At 50.2% G+C, this 16154-nt stretch overlaps 6 protein-coding genes across 6 annotated transcripts; 3 read left to right on the forward strand and 3 right to left on the reverse strand.

Annotated features, from left to right (window-relative positions):
• Positions 1 to 653: 653 nt before the first annotated feature.
• On the forward strand, positions 654 to 7023 carry cym1 (pitrilysin family metalloprotease cym1; the record flags this gene model as incomplete). The annotated part of the gene is made up of 7 exons (XM_026768594.1): positions 654 to 1027; positions 1101 to 3859; positions 5084 to 5393; positions 5455 to 6203; positions 6264 to 6478; positions 6536 to 6599; positions 6665 to 7023. 7 exons carry the CDS (start codon positions 654 to 656, stop codon positions 7021 to 7023), a joined length of 4830 nt encoding a protein of 1609 aa, XP_026632502.1.
• Positions 7024 to 7082: 59 nt separating this feature from the next.
• Positions 7083 to 8983, reverse strand: BDQ94DRAFT_5942 (uncharacterized protein). Its single transcript, XM_026776133.1, has 2 exons — positions 7721 to 8983; positions 7083 to 7649 (listed from the first exon to the last, which is right to left on the reverse strand). Exons 1-2 carry the CDS (start codon positions 8804 to 8806, stop codon positions 7323 to 7325), a joined length of 1413 nt encoding a protein of 470 aa, XP_026632503.1. The 5' UTR covers positions 8807 to 8983; the 3' UTR covers positions 7083 to 7322.
• A 468-nt stretch (positions 8984 to 9451) lies between these two features.
• BDQ94DRAFT_165192 (putative methyltransferase-domain-containing protein) lies at positions 9452 to 10200 on the forward strand (the record flags this gene model as incomplete). Its single annotated transcript, XM_026770228.1, has 3 exons — positions 9452 to 9717; positions 9781 to 10092; positions 10146 to 10200. The coding sequence occupies 3 exons, from the start codon at positions 9452 to 9454 to the stop codon at positions 10198 to 10200; spliced, it is 633 nt and encodes a 210-aa protein (XP_026632504.1).
• A 660-nt stretch (positions 10201 to 10860) lies between these two features.
• On the reverse strand, positions 10861 to 13762 carry BDQ94DRAFT_165193 (Alpha/Beta hydrolase protein; the record flags this gene model as incomplete). The annotated part of the gene is made up of 3 exons (XM_026770229.1): positions 10861 to 12005; positions 12536 to 13292; positions 13349 to 13762. The coding sequence occupies 3 exons, from the start codon at positions 13760 to 13762 to the stop codon at positions 10861 to 10863; spliced, it is 2316 nt and encodes a 771-aa protein (XP_026632505.1).
• A 448-nt stretch (positions 13763 to 14210) lies between these two features.
• BDQ94DRAFT_165194 (putative 2-hydroxychromene-2-carboxylate isomerase) lies at positions 14211 to 15055 on the forward strand (the record flags this gene model as incomplete). The annotated part of the gene is made up of 4 exons (XM_026770230.1): positions 14211 to 14285; positions 14350 to 14449; positions 14509 to 14792; positions 14852 to 15055. The coding sequence occupies 4 exons, from the start codon at positions 14211 to 14213 to the stop codon at positions 15053 to 15055; spliced, it is 663 nt and encodes a 220-aa protein (XP_026632506.1).
• A 66-nt stretch (positions 15056 to 15121) lies between these two features.
• On the reverse strand, positions 15122 to 15917 carry BDQ94DRAFT_5954 (uncharacterized protein). The gene is made up of 2 exons (XM_026776137.1): positions 15418 to 15917; positions 15122 to 15318 (listed from the first exon to the last, which is right to left on the reverse strand). Exons 1-2 carry the CDS (start codon positions 15686 to 15688, stop codon positions 15188 to 15190), a joined length of 402 nt encoding a protein of 133 aa, XP_026632507.1. The 5' UTR covers positions 15689 to 15917; the 3' UTR covers positions 15122 to 15187.
• Positions 15918 to 16154: the final 237 nt, after the last annotated feature.

Genomic DNA, 16154 nt, shown 5'->3' on the forward strand with positions numbered 1-16154 from the left:
CAGTGACTCAGTGATTCGAATGTCCAGTGTAGCGGAGAACCTGGGTGGCCTTTTCCCAGACTTGGAGAACTCGGTGGGTAATGGATCCCTAAGGCCCTCTACTAGCCCGGTTCTGCCAAGCTGACCGAAATCACACGGCGTAAGCAGCCTGCAAAGTGTCTTGAGAGTCGAAAGGCAGTTTGGCGACGGAGTCGACTAATGAACGCCGGACGGCTTGAGGATCTTGCCGGGGAGGATTGAATAGTCGTAAGAGGGGGGATGCGCACTTGACCTGCACTAGCCTCTTTTGAAAACTTCTCTTGGCGTCTTTCTAATTTACGGTCCGCCTTCCGAATAGCAGGCCCGATCTCTCGCTCTGCCTTCCTTTCTTTTTTCTCCATTCTCCCTCCACTTTTGCATTCCAACCTCGAATGCTTCCACGGCACGTCACTCGCTTTATCTATCTGATATCGTGCTCGGTGTGGTCAATTGGTTGCGTATCCTAGTCTTTTGCGCTTAATCCCGGTCCGCTCGGGACCGCCATTTCCGACCACCTTTGGTACCCTAATCCCCGGCAGCGGACTCGCTAAAGTACGTCACGGCGTGAGAGTCAAGCCGGTGACCATCAGTCTCTTGCTGTTTCTAGGGTTGGCTATCATCTTCTAAGTAACGCTATGCTGCGTTCATCGTTAGGGGTAGGCCGGAGCCGACTTCCGACCTTGCAGAAACCCGGGCGTTTACTGAGATCGGATAGCGCTCTGCTCCGCTGGGGCCAGATAAGAAGATCTGCTTCGACTGTCACGAGCCTTGAGAACTTTCCGGAGATCGGTGAAGGAATCCATGGGTTCACTGTTCAGGAGAAGAAGCATGTTCCAGAACTGCACCTTACAGCAATCCGCTTGAAGCATGACAAAACCGATGCCGACTACATCCACGTGGCTAGAGAAGACAAGAACAATGTCTTTGGTATTGGGTTCAAGACGAATCCTCCGGATGCCACTGGTGTGCCGCATATCTTGGAGCATACTACGCTTTGCGGAAGTGAAAAGTGAGTTTCCTTAAACATACCTTGAATGCCTGACATACTGGCCCCAATGACTAACCCCGATCTTCCTACCTAGATATCCCATCCGCGACCCTTTCTTCAAGATGCTACCTCGATCTCTTTCAAACTTCATGAATGCTTTCACCTCCGCTGACCATACTACCTACCCTTTCGCCACGACAAACCCGCAAGACTTCCAGAATCTCCTCTCGGTCTATCTTGACGCCACTTTCCATCCGTTGTTGAAGGAAGAAGATTTCAGACAAGAAGGCTGGCGTTTAGGTCCGGAAGATCCTCGCGCCATACTGGCCCGTGGGGAACAATCGCAGGCGGACCAGAAGCCAGAAGACATTCTCTTCAAAGGTGTCGTCTACAACGAGATGAAGGGCCAAATTTCGGACGCCAATTATCTTTACTACATCAAATATAAGGAGAACATCATTCCCGCGCTCAACAACTCTGGAGGAGATCCTCAATACATCACCGATCTGACCCACAAACAACTGGTCGAATTTTCGAAGCGCAATTACCACCCCAGCAATGCCAAGATTTTTACCTATGGTGATATGCCACTGAGCGCTCATCTCCAACAAATTGGGGGCGTGCTGGATGGTTTCCAAAAGGGAGAGGCCGACACTGCTGTTAAGCTACCGATCGATCTTTCTCACGGTCCTCAGAGCGTGACTGTTTCGGGGCCGATCGACACATTCGCCAGCGAAGACAAACAGCACAAAACGTCGACTTCATGGTATATGGGGGATGCTGCTGATGTTGTCGAGACATTCTCGGCCGGTATTCTTTCCTCGCTGCTCCTTGACGGTTATGGATCGCCTTTGTATCGAGCCTTGATTGAAAGTGGCTTAGGGTCCTCATTCACCCCTAATACGGGCCTTGACTCTTCAGGTCGTGTACCCGTGTTCTCAGCTGGTGTTACCGGTGTGAGCGCAGAAGAAGCACCTAAAGTCAAAGCTGCCATTCAACAAGTCTTCAAGGAGTGCCTCGCTACTGGCTTCAGTGACGAGAAGGTGCGGGGTTTCCTTCACCAATTGGAACTTGCTCTGAGACATAAGACTGCCAACTTCGGTATTGGTGTCATGGAGAAAACCATCTCCTCATGGTTCAATGGCTCCAATCCCATGAAGGAACTCGCCTGGAATGAGGTCATTGATGAGTTCAAGAGCAGATATGAGAAGGGGGGCTACCTGGAATCCTTAATGCAGAAGTATCTCATGAATGACAATTGCTTGACTTTCACAATGGTCGGCAGTCCTACTTGGAACCAAGAATTGGACGAACAAGAAATGGTGCGGAAGGAGGAAAAGTTCAACAAGCTCATTGAGCAGCATGGCTCTTTGGAAAAGGTGGTTGCCAAGCTTACAGAGGAAGAGCTCCAGTTGCTGAAAACTCAAGAAGAGGCACAGAACGCAGACCTGTCATGCCTTCCTTCCCTTCGTGTTGCTGATATTTCTCGGGAGAAAGAGCGCAAGCCAGTTCGAGAGTCGAAGGTTGACGGCGTAGACGTCATCTGGCGCGAGGCTCCAACCAACGGCTTAACCTACTTCCAAGCGTTGAACGCGTTTGAAGATCTGCCAGACGATCTCCGTCTCTTGATGCCACTGTTCAATGACTGTATAATGCGTCTGGGTACAGCCAGCAAGTCAATGGAGCAGTGGGAGGATATCATCAAGTTGAAGACGGGTGGCATCTCCACGTCCTCCTTCCATATCTCATCCCCAACGCAGCTTGGAAAGTTCGCGGAGGGTCTTCAATTCTCTGGTTTTGCCTTGGACAAGAACATCCCGGAGATGCTGGAGATCATGACTACACTTGTCACTGAGACCGACTTCACTAGTCCCAGTGCGCCAGCCATGATCCAGGAACTGCTACGACTGACGACCAACGGCGCCTTGGATGCAGTGGCTGGATCAGGTCACCGTTATGCCCTTAATGCCGCTGCAGCGGGTCTTTCCCGTAGTTTCTGGGTTCAAGAGCAACAATCCGGCCTTGCCCAGTTGCAAGCTACAGCTAATCTGCTGCGAGATGCAGAGACCTCGCCAGAACGCCTTGCGGAATTGGTTGATAAGCTTCGCCAGATCCAGTCGTTTGCTATCTCTAGATCCTCTGGTCTCCGTGTTCGGATGGTTTGTGAGCAGAGCAGCGCGAAGCAAAATGAGTCGGTACTACAAAAGTGGCTTACGGGCTTACCACAACTCCGCTCACCGACATCTACACCCAGCATGTCAGCTCTCGGCTTGGGTACCCACAAGGCGTTCTATGACATGCCTTATAAGGTCTACTACTCAGGCTTGGCTATGCAAACCGTCCCTTTCACCAGTTCATCCAGTGCATCTCTTAGCGTCCTTTCTCAGCTTCTTACGCATAACTACCTCCACCCAGAGATTCGTGAGAAAGGCGGCGCCTATGGCGCGAGTGCCATGAATGGTCCAGTGAAGGGAATGTTCGCTTTCACTAGTTATCGGGACCCTAATCCTGTTAACACCCTGAAGGTCTTCCAGAACAGTGGTGTCTTCGCCAGGGACCGAGCTTGGTCGGAACGGGAGCTCAACGAGGCGAAATTGGGTATCTTCCAGGGTCTTGATGCCCCAATGAGCGTTGATGAAGAGGGTGCGAGATATTTCATGAGCGGCGTGACCCATGAGATGGATCAGCGCTGGAGAGAGCAGGTCCTTGATGTCACGGCTAAGGATGTCAACGAAGCAGCTGAGTCCTTCTTGGTCCAGGGTTCGCAGCGGTCCGTGTGCCTTCTCGGTGAAAAGAAGGATTGGATTGAATCGGACGGCTGGGATATGAGGAAACTTTCCATGGGAGTCTCTGGTGAAACTGACCAGGCTGCTATGGACGCGCAGGATGCCGCGGCATCCGCTTAGACGCACTACTAGACGTTCCTAATTAGGAACGCGATTGATACCTACGTTGTTGCTTTTCACTGACTTTGAGTTCTTGGTAGAATCGTTGGTGTTGCTTCGACAGGCATGTGTACCATATAACCATGTATTATTATCACGATGTTCTCACGCACGACAAGAACCTGTATATAGATTTTTACATGTACAATACCCCTTCACTCTTCACTCATCCTGGTTGTTGGGAACAACTAGACATTCTGGCCTATCCAATGCACGCGCTCTCAAGAACAGACGAGCTCTATCTCCAGTCTATGCACTATGACCGGTAGATGGCCAGTCCTCCTAACCAAGGAGCAAGCGCAAGATCAACAGGAATGTGAACCCGCAGCAGGCAATGGTCTACTATCATGGTACACTTCTATATTCCCGTTTTCAGACCCGCCCTGATCCTTTTCAGCCTACGCAGGGCGGACTAAAAACGAGGAAACATAATCTCGGCGGTGGACGATATAACTAGAACATGAAATTGCAGTAATCACTTTACATACGCGATGAGGTGAAAAAAAGGAATAGATCAGCAGTGTACTCTGTACTTTGTTTCCCTGAGGGGAAGGGCCATTGTGCCACTTCCATGCGAGTAGTAGTAGGAGTGGACCGGTCTCGGACCAGCTAGATGGGACCAGATCTCGCTGTTATCTCGATTTTCCAATAAGCTCAATCGCCTCTTATCAGAGGCACGTGTCGCCCGCCAAAACATGCTATCGACTATAGTACATTCTCTTAAGGCCCTTTGGCAAGATATACCCATTCAAAATGGGTGCCAGAACCTCGACTGAATTATGATTCATCAGGTCTTGCTAAACATCTGTGATTGCAAAATCCATCATCATCATGAGGGGGGCTAAAGCGATTACCCTCGGTCCAAAGCCGACTAAAGCATGCGGTAAGCGGCTTCAGTTCTTGGGGGCTTAAGCAAAGCAAAGCTGATCGTCCCATGCAGTCAACTGCCGCAGATTAAAGGTCAGAGACGGTTACTTAGTCTTGCAAGATGTGACTGGCGTGCTGATAGCTGCTAAGATGAAATGTGTCGTGGAGGGAACTCCCCCATGCCGCCGATGCCGACACACAAAGGCTAATTGCGTCTTCAGACCAAGATCGAATGTTAGCACTTTGGTCGACTAAATTTCCATAGATGATGCTTACGGGTTTCAGGCAGCATCGGCAGTTCATGACGTGGTGAGAATACAACAAGACACGCCGGATAGAAACCAAGACATCGATGCGATTCTTGGCCGTCTGGATAGGATTGAGAGTGCCCTAGGCTTTAGTAGGGGAAGCAGCTCCGTGACAGCGGATGGTCTTGACCCAGATCAGGATGAAGGGTCTGGGGAGATGTCTCTGCGCCCTCTTTGGAAGGCCGTAAGGCATCTCAAACTGATCACTCGGCCTGCTCAGGATGATGCTCTCTGGTCACATCCAGTTATCAAGCATCTGTGGTACTCGTACGCAATCATCTCCATTATGAGTTGTTCCTCTAATCTGGGTGGACTAATACCAAAGTAGTTTCCTCAATAATCTACCCCTACTCCATTTTCTGAAAGATCAGAGTGCTTTTGCATCACCATCTCCCCTTCTGCTTGCATCTGTCTTATTCATATCCGCTCTCCATGGTCCGTCCAACGATCTATCGGAGTTTACGAAAGGATACTTTGTCGCCCAGTGTTGCGCGATCGCAGAGCTTGTCAACCCAGTGCCATACGTTTCTCCAGTGGAGATGTTTGGAAACAGCACAGAAGACCCCGATCGATCCTTGGGTACTATGGATGATTCGCTGACCTTTCAGAACATCCTCGGCTTGATTATGGCTAGCTTGGGCTCAGAAGCATATGTACCAACTACTGGCACATGGATAGCCATTGCGTATCGCCTCTTACTCGATCACGCGCCTCGCGAAGTTGAAACCACGACCCACGACTGGGCTGGGCTGTTCTCAGGTCTCCAGGTAATCGATATTGAGCATGCTTCTATGCACATGTGTTGTCCCCTATTACCGGAACAGCCACCCATACCCACTCTTGTCCAATTTAACGCCCGTGAAGGAAATGCTTTCCATGGCCTCATCCAAATGATGCATCAGGGACTCAGCCATTTTGTCGGAAGAGGACTCCCCACCATATGGTCTTTTGTGAGCGCAAAAGACCGCGAGGTCCTCTCGCCAATCCGGACACCCTTCACCAAGGAAGACGCACGAGTTATCCGCCATTGGGCCCGGCAATTGGACGATTGGCTAGTCCGATATAATGCAGCATCTCGTGAGATCTCTTAGTGGCTGATTTCCAAGGAGAGGATGCTGACAAAAATGCAACTTCCAGAGCCATCCCCTTCTGATCGTCAGGGCATACTCATCCTTCTACAATACCATCTACACAAACTATACGTCCTATCCATATATCATCCAGCCAGAGGATTTGATCTAGGTTCTACGGATATCTCACCAGCCGAAAGACACGAACTACTAGTCTCAGCCCGTGCAGTTCTGCGGCTTCGTCTAGGTGACGCTAGTATATGGTCTAATTGGGATCTAATAGTAAATGCCCCATCCTCTAACTCCATTGCACACCTTCAGCACAGCTGACTTTCTTAGATGGTAACGTTTGCAGCCATGCTACTACTCCGAGGAATCGAAGACGGTGTATTACATCAAGACGGTAAGAGATAGTTACTAGACTCATCGTGAACCACATTCATTGCTGACCTGCATGCATCTGTACAGACCTCCACCTGATTGAAAAGCACATCGACAGCTTGAAAAGGAACCATTCATCTGTGCCAAGCATCCATAGCATACTCGCTGATCGACTCGAGTCGGGCCTACAGAGCATGCATACACCGCCTGAAATGGGGCCCGACTTTGCATTTCCCGCTCCAGAAGAGGATTATTCTTGGGCGATCTTTGATCAGGAGATTTTGTCTCTAGCAAATCCGCCGTGGCTATATGAGGGCGTTCTTCCCCTGGAGGAGATGCCAAGGGCAGATGAGAATCAGGGTGGGTTGTCGGCGCGGTTGGAGTATACTGCTTTAGCGCAGGGAGGTGCGGATGCTCTGGGTGGAGGTAATATTGGATATAATTGATGCTGTTCGGTAGGCACAACTAATTAAAAGTACCGGGTGATGGCTGTCTATTGGTGTGGTTGTGAGACGAAGACGCAAGAATTGTCACATCTTCAAGATACGGAATATATTCAAGTTCGTGAATCATCATGCTAATATACAGTTCAGAGGCCGCCATAAGAAGCAGAAGACGGCTGTGTCCTCATATATGAGAGAGATCGCTGAAGGATATGGGAATTTAGATGGTTAGGTTTGGCCTGCAAACCTGAATTAGCGATTAGCCGTGCTTCCTCCATGCAAAGCAACCTGGTGCCCTTCATTTAATCGATAGAGGCATCATCCCTCGGAGCATCTGCTGTATCTTCCTGATCAGATAACTTCGAGGAATTGCTTTGGTCGTGGAAATGGCCAGGATGCGACGCAGGACTAGCATCGCGAAATTCGGGCGTGGATGGAAATGGGGGGAATGGTTCGGTTTGTGAGTCGTCTCCGGGGGAACCCGGATTCAGCGAGGACTGAGATTGTACATCCTGACTTTGAGGGAGTGTGTGTTCTACAGTGGAGTCTAAAGGAGTATCGGCGGGCTCGTGATGACCGGCGCCCAGCGAAGGGATGTGAGGTTGTGGAGATGGTGAATTTTGTGAAGCCTACGTGATTGTTATGTTAGCCCGTCATCTATTATTCTGGCATGAGACCAGCCAATAATGGAGCTACCTACCTCGTCTTTTGCTTGGTGTAGGCCACGTGTTGAAGCCAGCTGTTGTGCAGCAAGCCGTCTTCGTGCAATCTCTGATTCTTCTTCGAGCGCTGCTTGCTCTTCTTCTTTTTTGAGATCGGCTAATGTAGGGGTGCTAGCTTGACGAGTGACCTCTACATACGACCCCTCCGGAGACCGCAGGCGGCTGCTTCTCTTTTTCTTCTTCTTTCTCTCCTTCGAGGAGGCGGTTGTTCTTAAGCTAAACGTCCCAGACACTGACCTCATACTTGCGGGTTTATCTCCTATCAGATCAATTGAATCGAGTCCAGTACCGCGACGACTGGCCAGAGCTAGAGCGAACTCATCATCTAGTGGCACTGCATCTTCTTCCTCGTCGCTGGGAATCAAGTCACCCCGCGAGCTCAAGGAATTGGTCGTGTCACGCGATGACTGTGTTGAACTCCGATATCTCCCATTCACTCTTGAGGTTGCTGGGCCCTCGCTTTCCTCAGTTTCTTCTATGAGAGGCTCATCTTCAAGTTCATGCCGTCGCAAGCCCACGGGATGTTCTTGAAGATCTGCTGCGGACGGGCGATATTTCAGCCCCCGAGCGCCGAATCTCCACGGGAAGCGCTCTAGAAACCCCAGGAAGGAGGAACTCGGAATAACGGTTGGGTCATTACGGTCGTCAGACATTATAGCGGTGCTCTTCCGCCTCGTGCGACGAGCACCATAGCTCATTTTCCGCTGCCTTCGAGGCTGTTCGGAACTCCCCCGAGCCAAGCCACTTCCAGCCAGCAAGCGATCAAGTTCGTCAGTACCCCATCCTAGCAGACCATCGTTCGGATCCTCGTTGTCCCAGTCATCGTAGAAGTCGAAATTAGCCTCTGCGCGGCCGCGTCGGCGGCGTCGAAGCTGATCTTCGCGGCTAGGGAGACAAGGCGCAGTGCACGAGTAGATACAGGTCCCAATCGCTGCAAAACAGGGTACCACGTAATTATGTGAGAAAGTATAAAGACCCTCCTGGGCGGTCTCATTTGCAGACTCGAGATTATGATGAATCTGATTGATTGTCTGGCGGACCCGAGGGTCTCTCGATCGCATCATGTCGGATGACGGTAGGGATGCGACGTTGGCCCAGAGCCACGCCGCGACCGCAGGAGCGATGAGATCACTTCAAAGTAAAATCAGGTAACCCCATGGGATAGCTGTGCTGGGAATGCGGATCTCGGAGTGTTTCGGGGGGGTATATTTCGGCAGAAAAGGGAGTTGGTATACGATAACAGCAGCATTGGAGAGGCGGAGATAATAACGAGGGGAGATTCCCCGAGAGGGAGCCTGAGGAAGCAACGCTCCTCTTGGATGGTCGATGTCATCGGCCCGCCCTTAGTCAGCCCACACGTGCCCTGTGCTAGAATCGGCTCTTTTCAGTGTTATCCATACACTGTCTGCTTCTTCTGCCAATTGCATGGTCTAGTATACTAAGCTCACTTCAGGCGTCCGGTCATTGCCTAGTAATCGCTCATCTTTAGCATGGTTTATTATATTCGTTTTCTCAAGACACCGAGGTTTCAAAAACAGAAACCTGGGTCTATATCCGTCTCCGCTCTAATTTGCATCACTACAGACCTGGGAGACGCTTTTCTCGCACAAGATGTGAACTTGCTTGTAACACTGAGTCTCAATGACTCTGGTAAACTTCTGTATCAGGAACCATTGAGCTGGAAGGCTGGAAGGCGCGAGCTTCCAATAATGCTCGGGCCCTTTTCTGCCAATATATCTCAGCAGAAAATCGTTCTAGGCGTGACGGCCACAAGTCCGCAGAAGCGGTCTCCCTCACCAGATCGCTTGCTGGGCAATTCTAATCTTCCTCTAGTCATGTCGGCCTGGAGCGCACCTTTTGGTGGGTCGCCGTCCTCAGTAGCAGAGAAGCTTGTTGAAAGACGCTTTGGACCCCAGGATCGTCTAGGCTTGAGGATATGGGAAGAGACTGGGAACAGTATCGCTCGGCATATCTGGTGAGGCTTTCTTATTGGAAACGAGGCTCTCTTCTTCCTTGTACGAGGCTTACATATCTCCAGGGATGCGGCGGTGGCTTCGGTCGTATACCTTCAGCAGATAGTGGCAGGAGACCCTGCGGTCTCTGTGCCATTGTTGCAGGGCCTTCTTCGGGGCGAACGCAACACTCCTCTCCATGTTCTCGAACTAGGATCAGGATGTGGCGTTGTAGGGATTGCTCTTGCTGAGCTTCTCCCTCAATGTTCTGTAGTACTCACAGATCTGCCCGAGGTGGAGGACATTGTGACACAGAACATAGCTGTTGCGAAGCCGGCCGATTCCTCTGAGCTCGAGTTCAGCACCCTTGACTGGGATGAGGAGCTTCCGAGTGACTTGTGTGGTGGTTCGGTAGATCTGGTCCTCGTTTCAGATTGTACTTATAATGCAGACAGCTTGCCTGCGCTAGTCTCGGTACTAAGCCGGTTAGTGCAAATGTCGCCTGAGGCTGTCATCTTGGTGGCATTGAAGAGACGTCATGAAAGCGAGTCTATTTTCTTCGATCTGATGCAGTCTGCTGGGCTCCATAATTTGCACCTAGATCGGAAGCAGCTCCCATCGCAACACGGTCAATTTGACGACATTGAATTGCGTTGTTACGGCAGAGAAAGGAGTATGTCATCAAGTCAATAGCCGGGTAAGAGGCATGTTTGGATTATAACCAGGATTACATAGGTTTTTGAACGGCCAGTGGCGGTACATACTCCCTTACAGTCAAAATCAGCATTTGCTGCAAAGGCAACTGATCACAGCTGCACAGCCCCTACCAAGGCTGGGAGCGTTAATCAAGCGCAGATTGGTTCATCATGCTCTTCGATTACCCCCGGCTTCTCGGAAATTTTGCCCCTTCGACCTGTATCGTGGTGGTGCAGAGAGCTAAGAAACCATGGCCGGTCGTGCAAGGTTGCAGCTCTTACACCTGCACCTGATGGCTTAGCAATGCAGCTCTTTAGTGGCATCTAGCTGACTACATGCCGGGATTATAAAGTTTAAGGTCCAGGCTCTCGGATTCTCTTGGTTACATATCCTCAGAAGCCGGCTGCAACAACTATAGCTAAAAGACCCATGACCGTATTAGAATGTACATGCCATTTCACAGCATCATATCAATCAACCCAACAAACTCTCCTCACAAACGTTCTCGCCCTCTCCATCGCCTCCTCCGCCTCCCTCTCAAAACCCAGCACCTTCCCTGCCCAAAAAATATCATGCGGTGCATCCTTCGTCTCACAAAACTCGACATCATTCCCCAACGCCCTCATCTCCTCCACAAACTCCACATGATCCTCAAAAAACACCTCCGACGTTCCTGTGTGCACGAAAATCGGCATTCCTAAAGCCTTAAACCCATTCCCAAGGGGATTCAGAAATCGATGTCCCCTCTCCCAACCCTCAGGCGTTACCCGCCTGATACCCCAATCCAGCAAATCCCCAGAAAGATAATCAACCCATCGACACGGATGCCGATCAACCTTCTGCGCCCCGTTCTCCGATAAATCCAACCACGGACTCCATAACAACGCAGCCGCAGGCAGCGGTAATACTTCCGTCCCTTTCTTCTTCTCCTCGACCCAATACCTAATCATGGAGAGAACCAAATTCCCACCTGCCGAATCACCGGACAGGATTATATTCTGAGGCTCGATCCCCAACACCTCGAGAACATACACATAAGCCGTGATCCCATCCTGCAGGGCGGCAGGAAACGAGGCATTTCTTTCCACTGAGAGGCGATACTGTGGCAGCATGACAGGACAAGCCATCACTTTGCTGAGGATGCTAGGGCTCCAGCTGTTGTCTTTGAGGCGGACGCCACCGAGGACGTACGCGCCGCCGTGGAAGTGAAGAATCACTCGAGCTGGTTTTGAGGAGGGAAGGGCAGGGTGCCATACTGCGCCAATGGGGACGGGTTGGACAGATGGGACGCTGGTGAGGATGCTGTCGCGGGAGAGATAGAGTGCTAGCTGGTTAGATGTGGTGGTGTCTGGCGGGTTGATGATTATGAAGCGATCGCCTTCACGGCCTGGAGTGAGGGTTTTTGGGGTGCGGTATTCCACTGCTGTTTGATCGCTCAGCCATATGTAGAAGAGTTTTACGCTGATGACTTGTCGGTAGGTCCATGCTGGAGGGCCGCGTGAAGTGGGGGAGGTAGTAGATAAGAGTGCCGAGAATGCGGATGGGGAGAGTGGTGAGGGCGAAGGTGTTGTAGAGGATCGCTCGGATCGATGGCATAGTTGGGGATATGGGGTGTCTAGAGTTGATGAGCGCCATGAGCTCGTTGTTGTGTTTACATATCCATTTGCTACTCATCACGCTGCTCAGGTGAGCAGATGCATGACTCGAGTCAACTGCATAGTACACATGATCAACGATGATCTGAATATCGACTCTCACGCCGATCCCAACTACTACTGGTTATAAAACAGGAAAGCCCTTGCTTCCGACAAGATAACCGCATCTAGTTAGCCAATAACAACATAGTTTCTCCAGCTATTGCTGCATCTTTATACAAGTACCGGAGGGGAGTGGCCACCAAGCAGACGCGGGTCAAGCATGATTCAGACAGATTAACGGAGGACCTTTTCACCTATCGAGCAACTCGAATTAGACTCCTCAGCCTCTGACTTCTCAAAGAACCGCGCCGCTGCAGGTCTGAATGACGCTTTATTGCACCCAACTCTGTCGGTTCCCCAGGGTAACCAGGTGAAGGGGACAATTGATTCTCGGTGTTTCCCATAGCAGGTCTTTTAGATTCGCTCCACAGCTTCCGGATTGACATACGGTTGCCTAAGCGCTGGAGTCGACGACTTCCTCGGTCAGTCAGGTCAGAAAGCACATTCTCCAGAGAAGAGTCTGCTGGCACAAAGTCGACATCGCTGCATTCGGAGATACGGTCAAAAGCATCATATACCACTTCTGGAAATGCAATGTGGCGTCGGTTTCCGCGGGAGATCTGCTTGCCATCGCTGAGACTGGAAGTCCGTGGAGGAGGCATAACCGGCAGCCCATTTCCAGGATACCTGGGTTCCTCTGATTTGTCACGAGCATAAGTGATGCATCTCTGGTTGAAAGCGCTAAAATTTGCGGCCAGCGTCACTGCGCAGAGTGGCAGGAAGGCTAGTCGCATAGGCTCCGTAGTAATTGTCTCACCGAATACTTTCTCCGACTGAGGTGGTGAAGCACCGGCGCAGAGAGCCCATAAATCGGAATACAGCCGGCAGACAACAAAAATATTTCCGCTAACCAGATCGAACTCGTCAGAACATGGTTTATCATGATCGGACAGGGTATATGCAGGATCAACACAGATCACAAGGGACCCTTCGTGAATGGACCGCTTTTCATCCAGACCTAAACGTATGTCCTTGTATGCTTGCAATCGTGCAGGGATGCCTTTCCCTTTGTGGCAGACGGAGCTCTGCAAAAGGACTCGGCTCGGACAATGTTGCACGGAGGCTCGCCGATCCGACAGAATGTATTTCCCCGCTGAACCCAACTGTTGCCATGCCTGCGGTCTGTCACGAGCGGGCCAATCATGCTTGACACAGTTAGTCTATGTACTCATGGTCTGTTCTGTAACTGCTAGACACCCACAAGAATAATGGTCTCCTGGTCAGACTTCGACTGGTTGGTTAATGTGCGAGATACCATGTCTGCTAATGCAGCAGTAGCTTCACAGCCATCAGCTATGCAGGAATATGCATCTTCGAGCATCTCACTATCATTGGCTGCATGGCCACTGCACGTTTCTATTGTACAACTGCTGCTGCTGCTTGCGGAGAGACTCGATGTTCTTGACTGCTGTGGAGGACACCAAACAGGAGGCCGTGGAAAGTATACGGCATGGCGGCGCTTTTTAGTCACTGAGTCTTGGATAGACTCTGCATCAGGCGCACCAAACTCATAGGCGGATTTATCTGAACTGTCATGATTGGAGAAGGGTACTAGAAAGACGCTTCCCTCATCTTTGAGTCGATCCCTGCTAAGGAGCGAGTCGAAGCTAAGCATGTTGTGCATAGCCATCTATCTTGTAAGTATGCAAGCAAGCACTATGCAGTTAGATACAGAGAGTCAATGCTACGAGCTGGTTGATCTGCCGAAACATCCTAACTACAGGTGGTCGCATCGCGACTGCCCTCTCCAGGAGGAAAGCTGCCAAGGAAGGCGCGTATAGTCATGTCTGAGCAGAACATGGCAGCAACGTCCCTTTTCAAGTATACACAGAATAACATCAAATATCATCGTCAACCGGCTATACATGGCAGAGTGAGGGGCATCCGGGATTAGAAATCAGCAGACGAACATCCGAGCACCTCGGCTCGCGATGCTGACTCATCCAGAACAAGGGGTCTACGGACGACTAGATAAAGTAGACACTCTTTGTGATAACTTCATCTTTGGTTGTTGGATCACATCACAATTAGCTTTCTTTCGTCATCTCATCTGTTTCAAAACCATGGCTGTGCCGCGTATAAACGTCTACTTGGACGTAGTCAGTCCATTCGGCTATATCGCCTTCAGTGTACTAAAGGTGCGCCTATCCATCTACCCTACTATAGCTTAAATCATCATCCCGATATTCTAACGTCTAAAAGAACTCACCTGCTTTTGCCAAATGTAACATCACTTACATCCCTATTTTCCTGGGTGGTATCATGCAAGCATGCGGGAATACTGCCCCTATCAATATCAAGAGTGCGTGTCCCTTCAACACCTAAAACACGCACATAAACACGTCTAATGAATGTATATAGATAAGAATAAGTATATCGAAAAAGAGCGTTGCCGTTGGGCTCACTACTTCAATATCCCAATTGTCCAGACAGCCCCCGAAGGCTTCCCGCCACGGACGCTAAGCACCCAGCGTGCGCTCTGTGCGATCTCCCTGAAGCACCCGGACAAGCTTGTGCCGGCCTTTGAAACGCTTTATCACTTGTTCTGGGTAGAGGGTAATCCCAACATTGCGCAGCCTGAATGCTTCGGTCCGGCTCTTGAAGGGGTACTCGGAAAGGACGTGGCACAGTCGGTATTGGCCGATGTATGCTACCTGCATTGTTTGCTTTTATGTGGAATTTGTGTGCTAACTCAGTATTGTAGATGGATCATGGAGACATCAAGGCAGCCTTGATTGCGAATACAGATCGAGCGTTCAAATCAGGCTCATTTGGCATACCCTGGTTTGAGTGCACCAATGACAAGGGCGAAACTGACACATTCTGGGGAGTGGATCATCTGGGACAGGTTGCGGAGTTTTTGGGACTGGATATCAAGCAAGATAAGGGTTTCAGAGCAGTTCTGTGAGAGTAAGGCTACTGCTTCTGAAACTGCAGGGTTTATCTTTATCTTAAGCAAGCCTGACTGACGTATGCATGAAATTATTCAATTATAACCATATCGCATCTTCTGTATTTGATCATATAGCATTTCCGAACGCTATACCTTCTTCCCCCTTCCCGAGTTATTCATACTCATATGCCTCTCCTGCAAGAACTGAATAATCTTCTCCCTTTCCAAGTTCTCAATACACCGAATCTCATCCGGATCCGCCGGCTCGACACCGCCATCTACATCCTCAATCAGCACACAGCGACCAAAAACAACAGCACACATCATCTCAAAACCAACTAAACAAAACGAGAAGAAGAAGAGAGAATGTCACTCACCTTCCCCATTCCCATGATCCTCCTCACTTCCCCCCACCATCAACGACCTTACATGTTCCCACGTACTATTCAAAAAATCCCCCGGCGCCGGCGCCGATGCCACACCATCAAACACATTCTTCATCTCCTTCACGCCCGATTGTGCCATATCATTAAGTGAGTTATGGGGGTTCATCATCGAGTTCCCGTTCGAGCTATCGGTCGTGGACGCGGGCTCTCTGTAGCCCATTTCTCGGGCGGTTTCGCGGGCGGTGTCATCAACGGTTTTCATTGTAGACACACTGGGTATGTAGTATATTAGATAGAATATGTAGGTAAGTCGCAGTAGAAAAAGTTTATGTGTATAGTAGAAGTAGTAGTGGTATTATCTTGCTGTAAATGAATGATTGATTGGAGGGTTCCAATTATGTAGTTTATCTATGTGGCCGATGACATCAAGTTAGTGCGGGTGGATCATGATATCATCGTCGTCAGCCTTGTGGATCCTCGGGGCTTTCGGGTGTGGCAGGTTGGCTGGCGGTCTTGGTTGGGGAGGGTTTCTAGGGGCTGTAGGTAGGAATGGTTCAGCCTTATAGGGTAGTCGAGGTTAATTCTACTGTAGTGTCGTTTTAAATGAGTATCGTGTTCCTTGTTTTGGTCATCTGAATTTTAAACGAATTCCGTGTGGTAGTCCATGGGAGCATCTAGCTACTTAGTTCCTATAGTCTTCACTGCGATGAGAATGACGCATGAGTTTG

Source organism: Aspergillus welwitschiae (assembly GCF_003344945.1).
Source record: "Aspergillus welwitschiae strain CBS 139.54b unplaced genomic scaffold BDQ94scaffold_1, whole genome shotgun sequence".
Taxonomy (NCBI): domain Eukaryota; kingdom Fungi; phylum Ascomycota; class Eurotiomycetes; order Eurotiales; family Aspergillaceae; genus Aspergillus; species Aspergillus welwitschiae.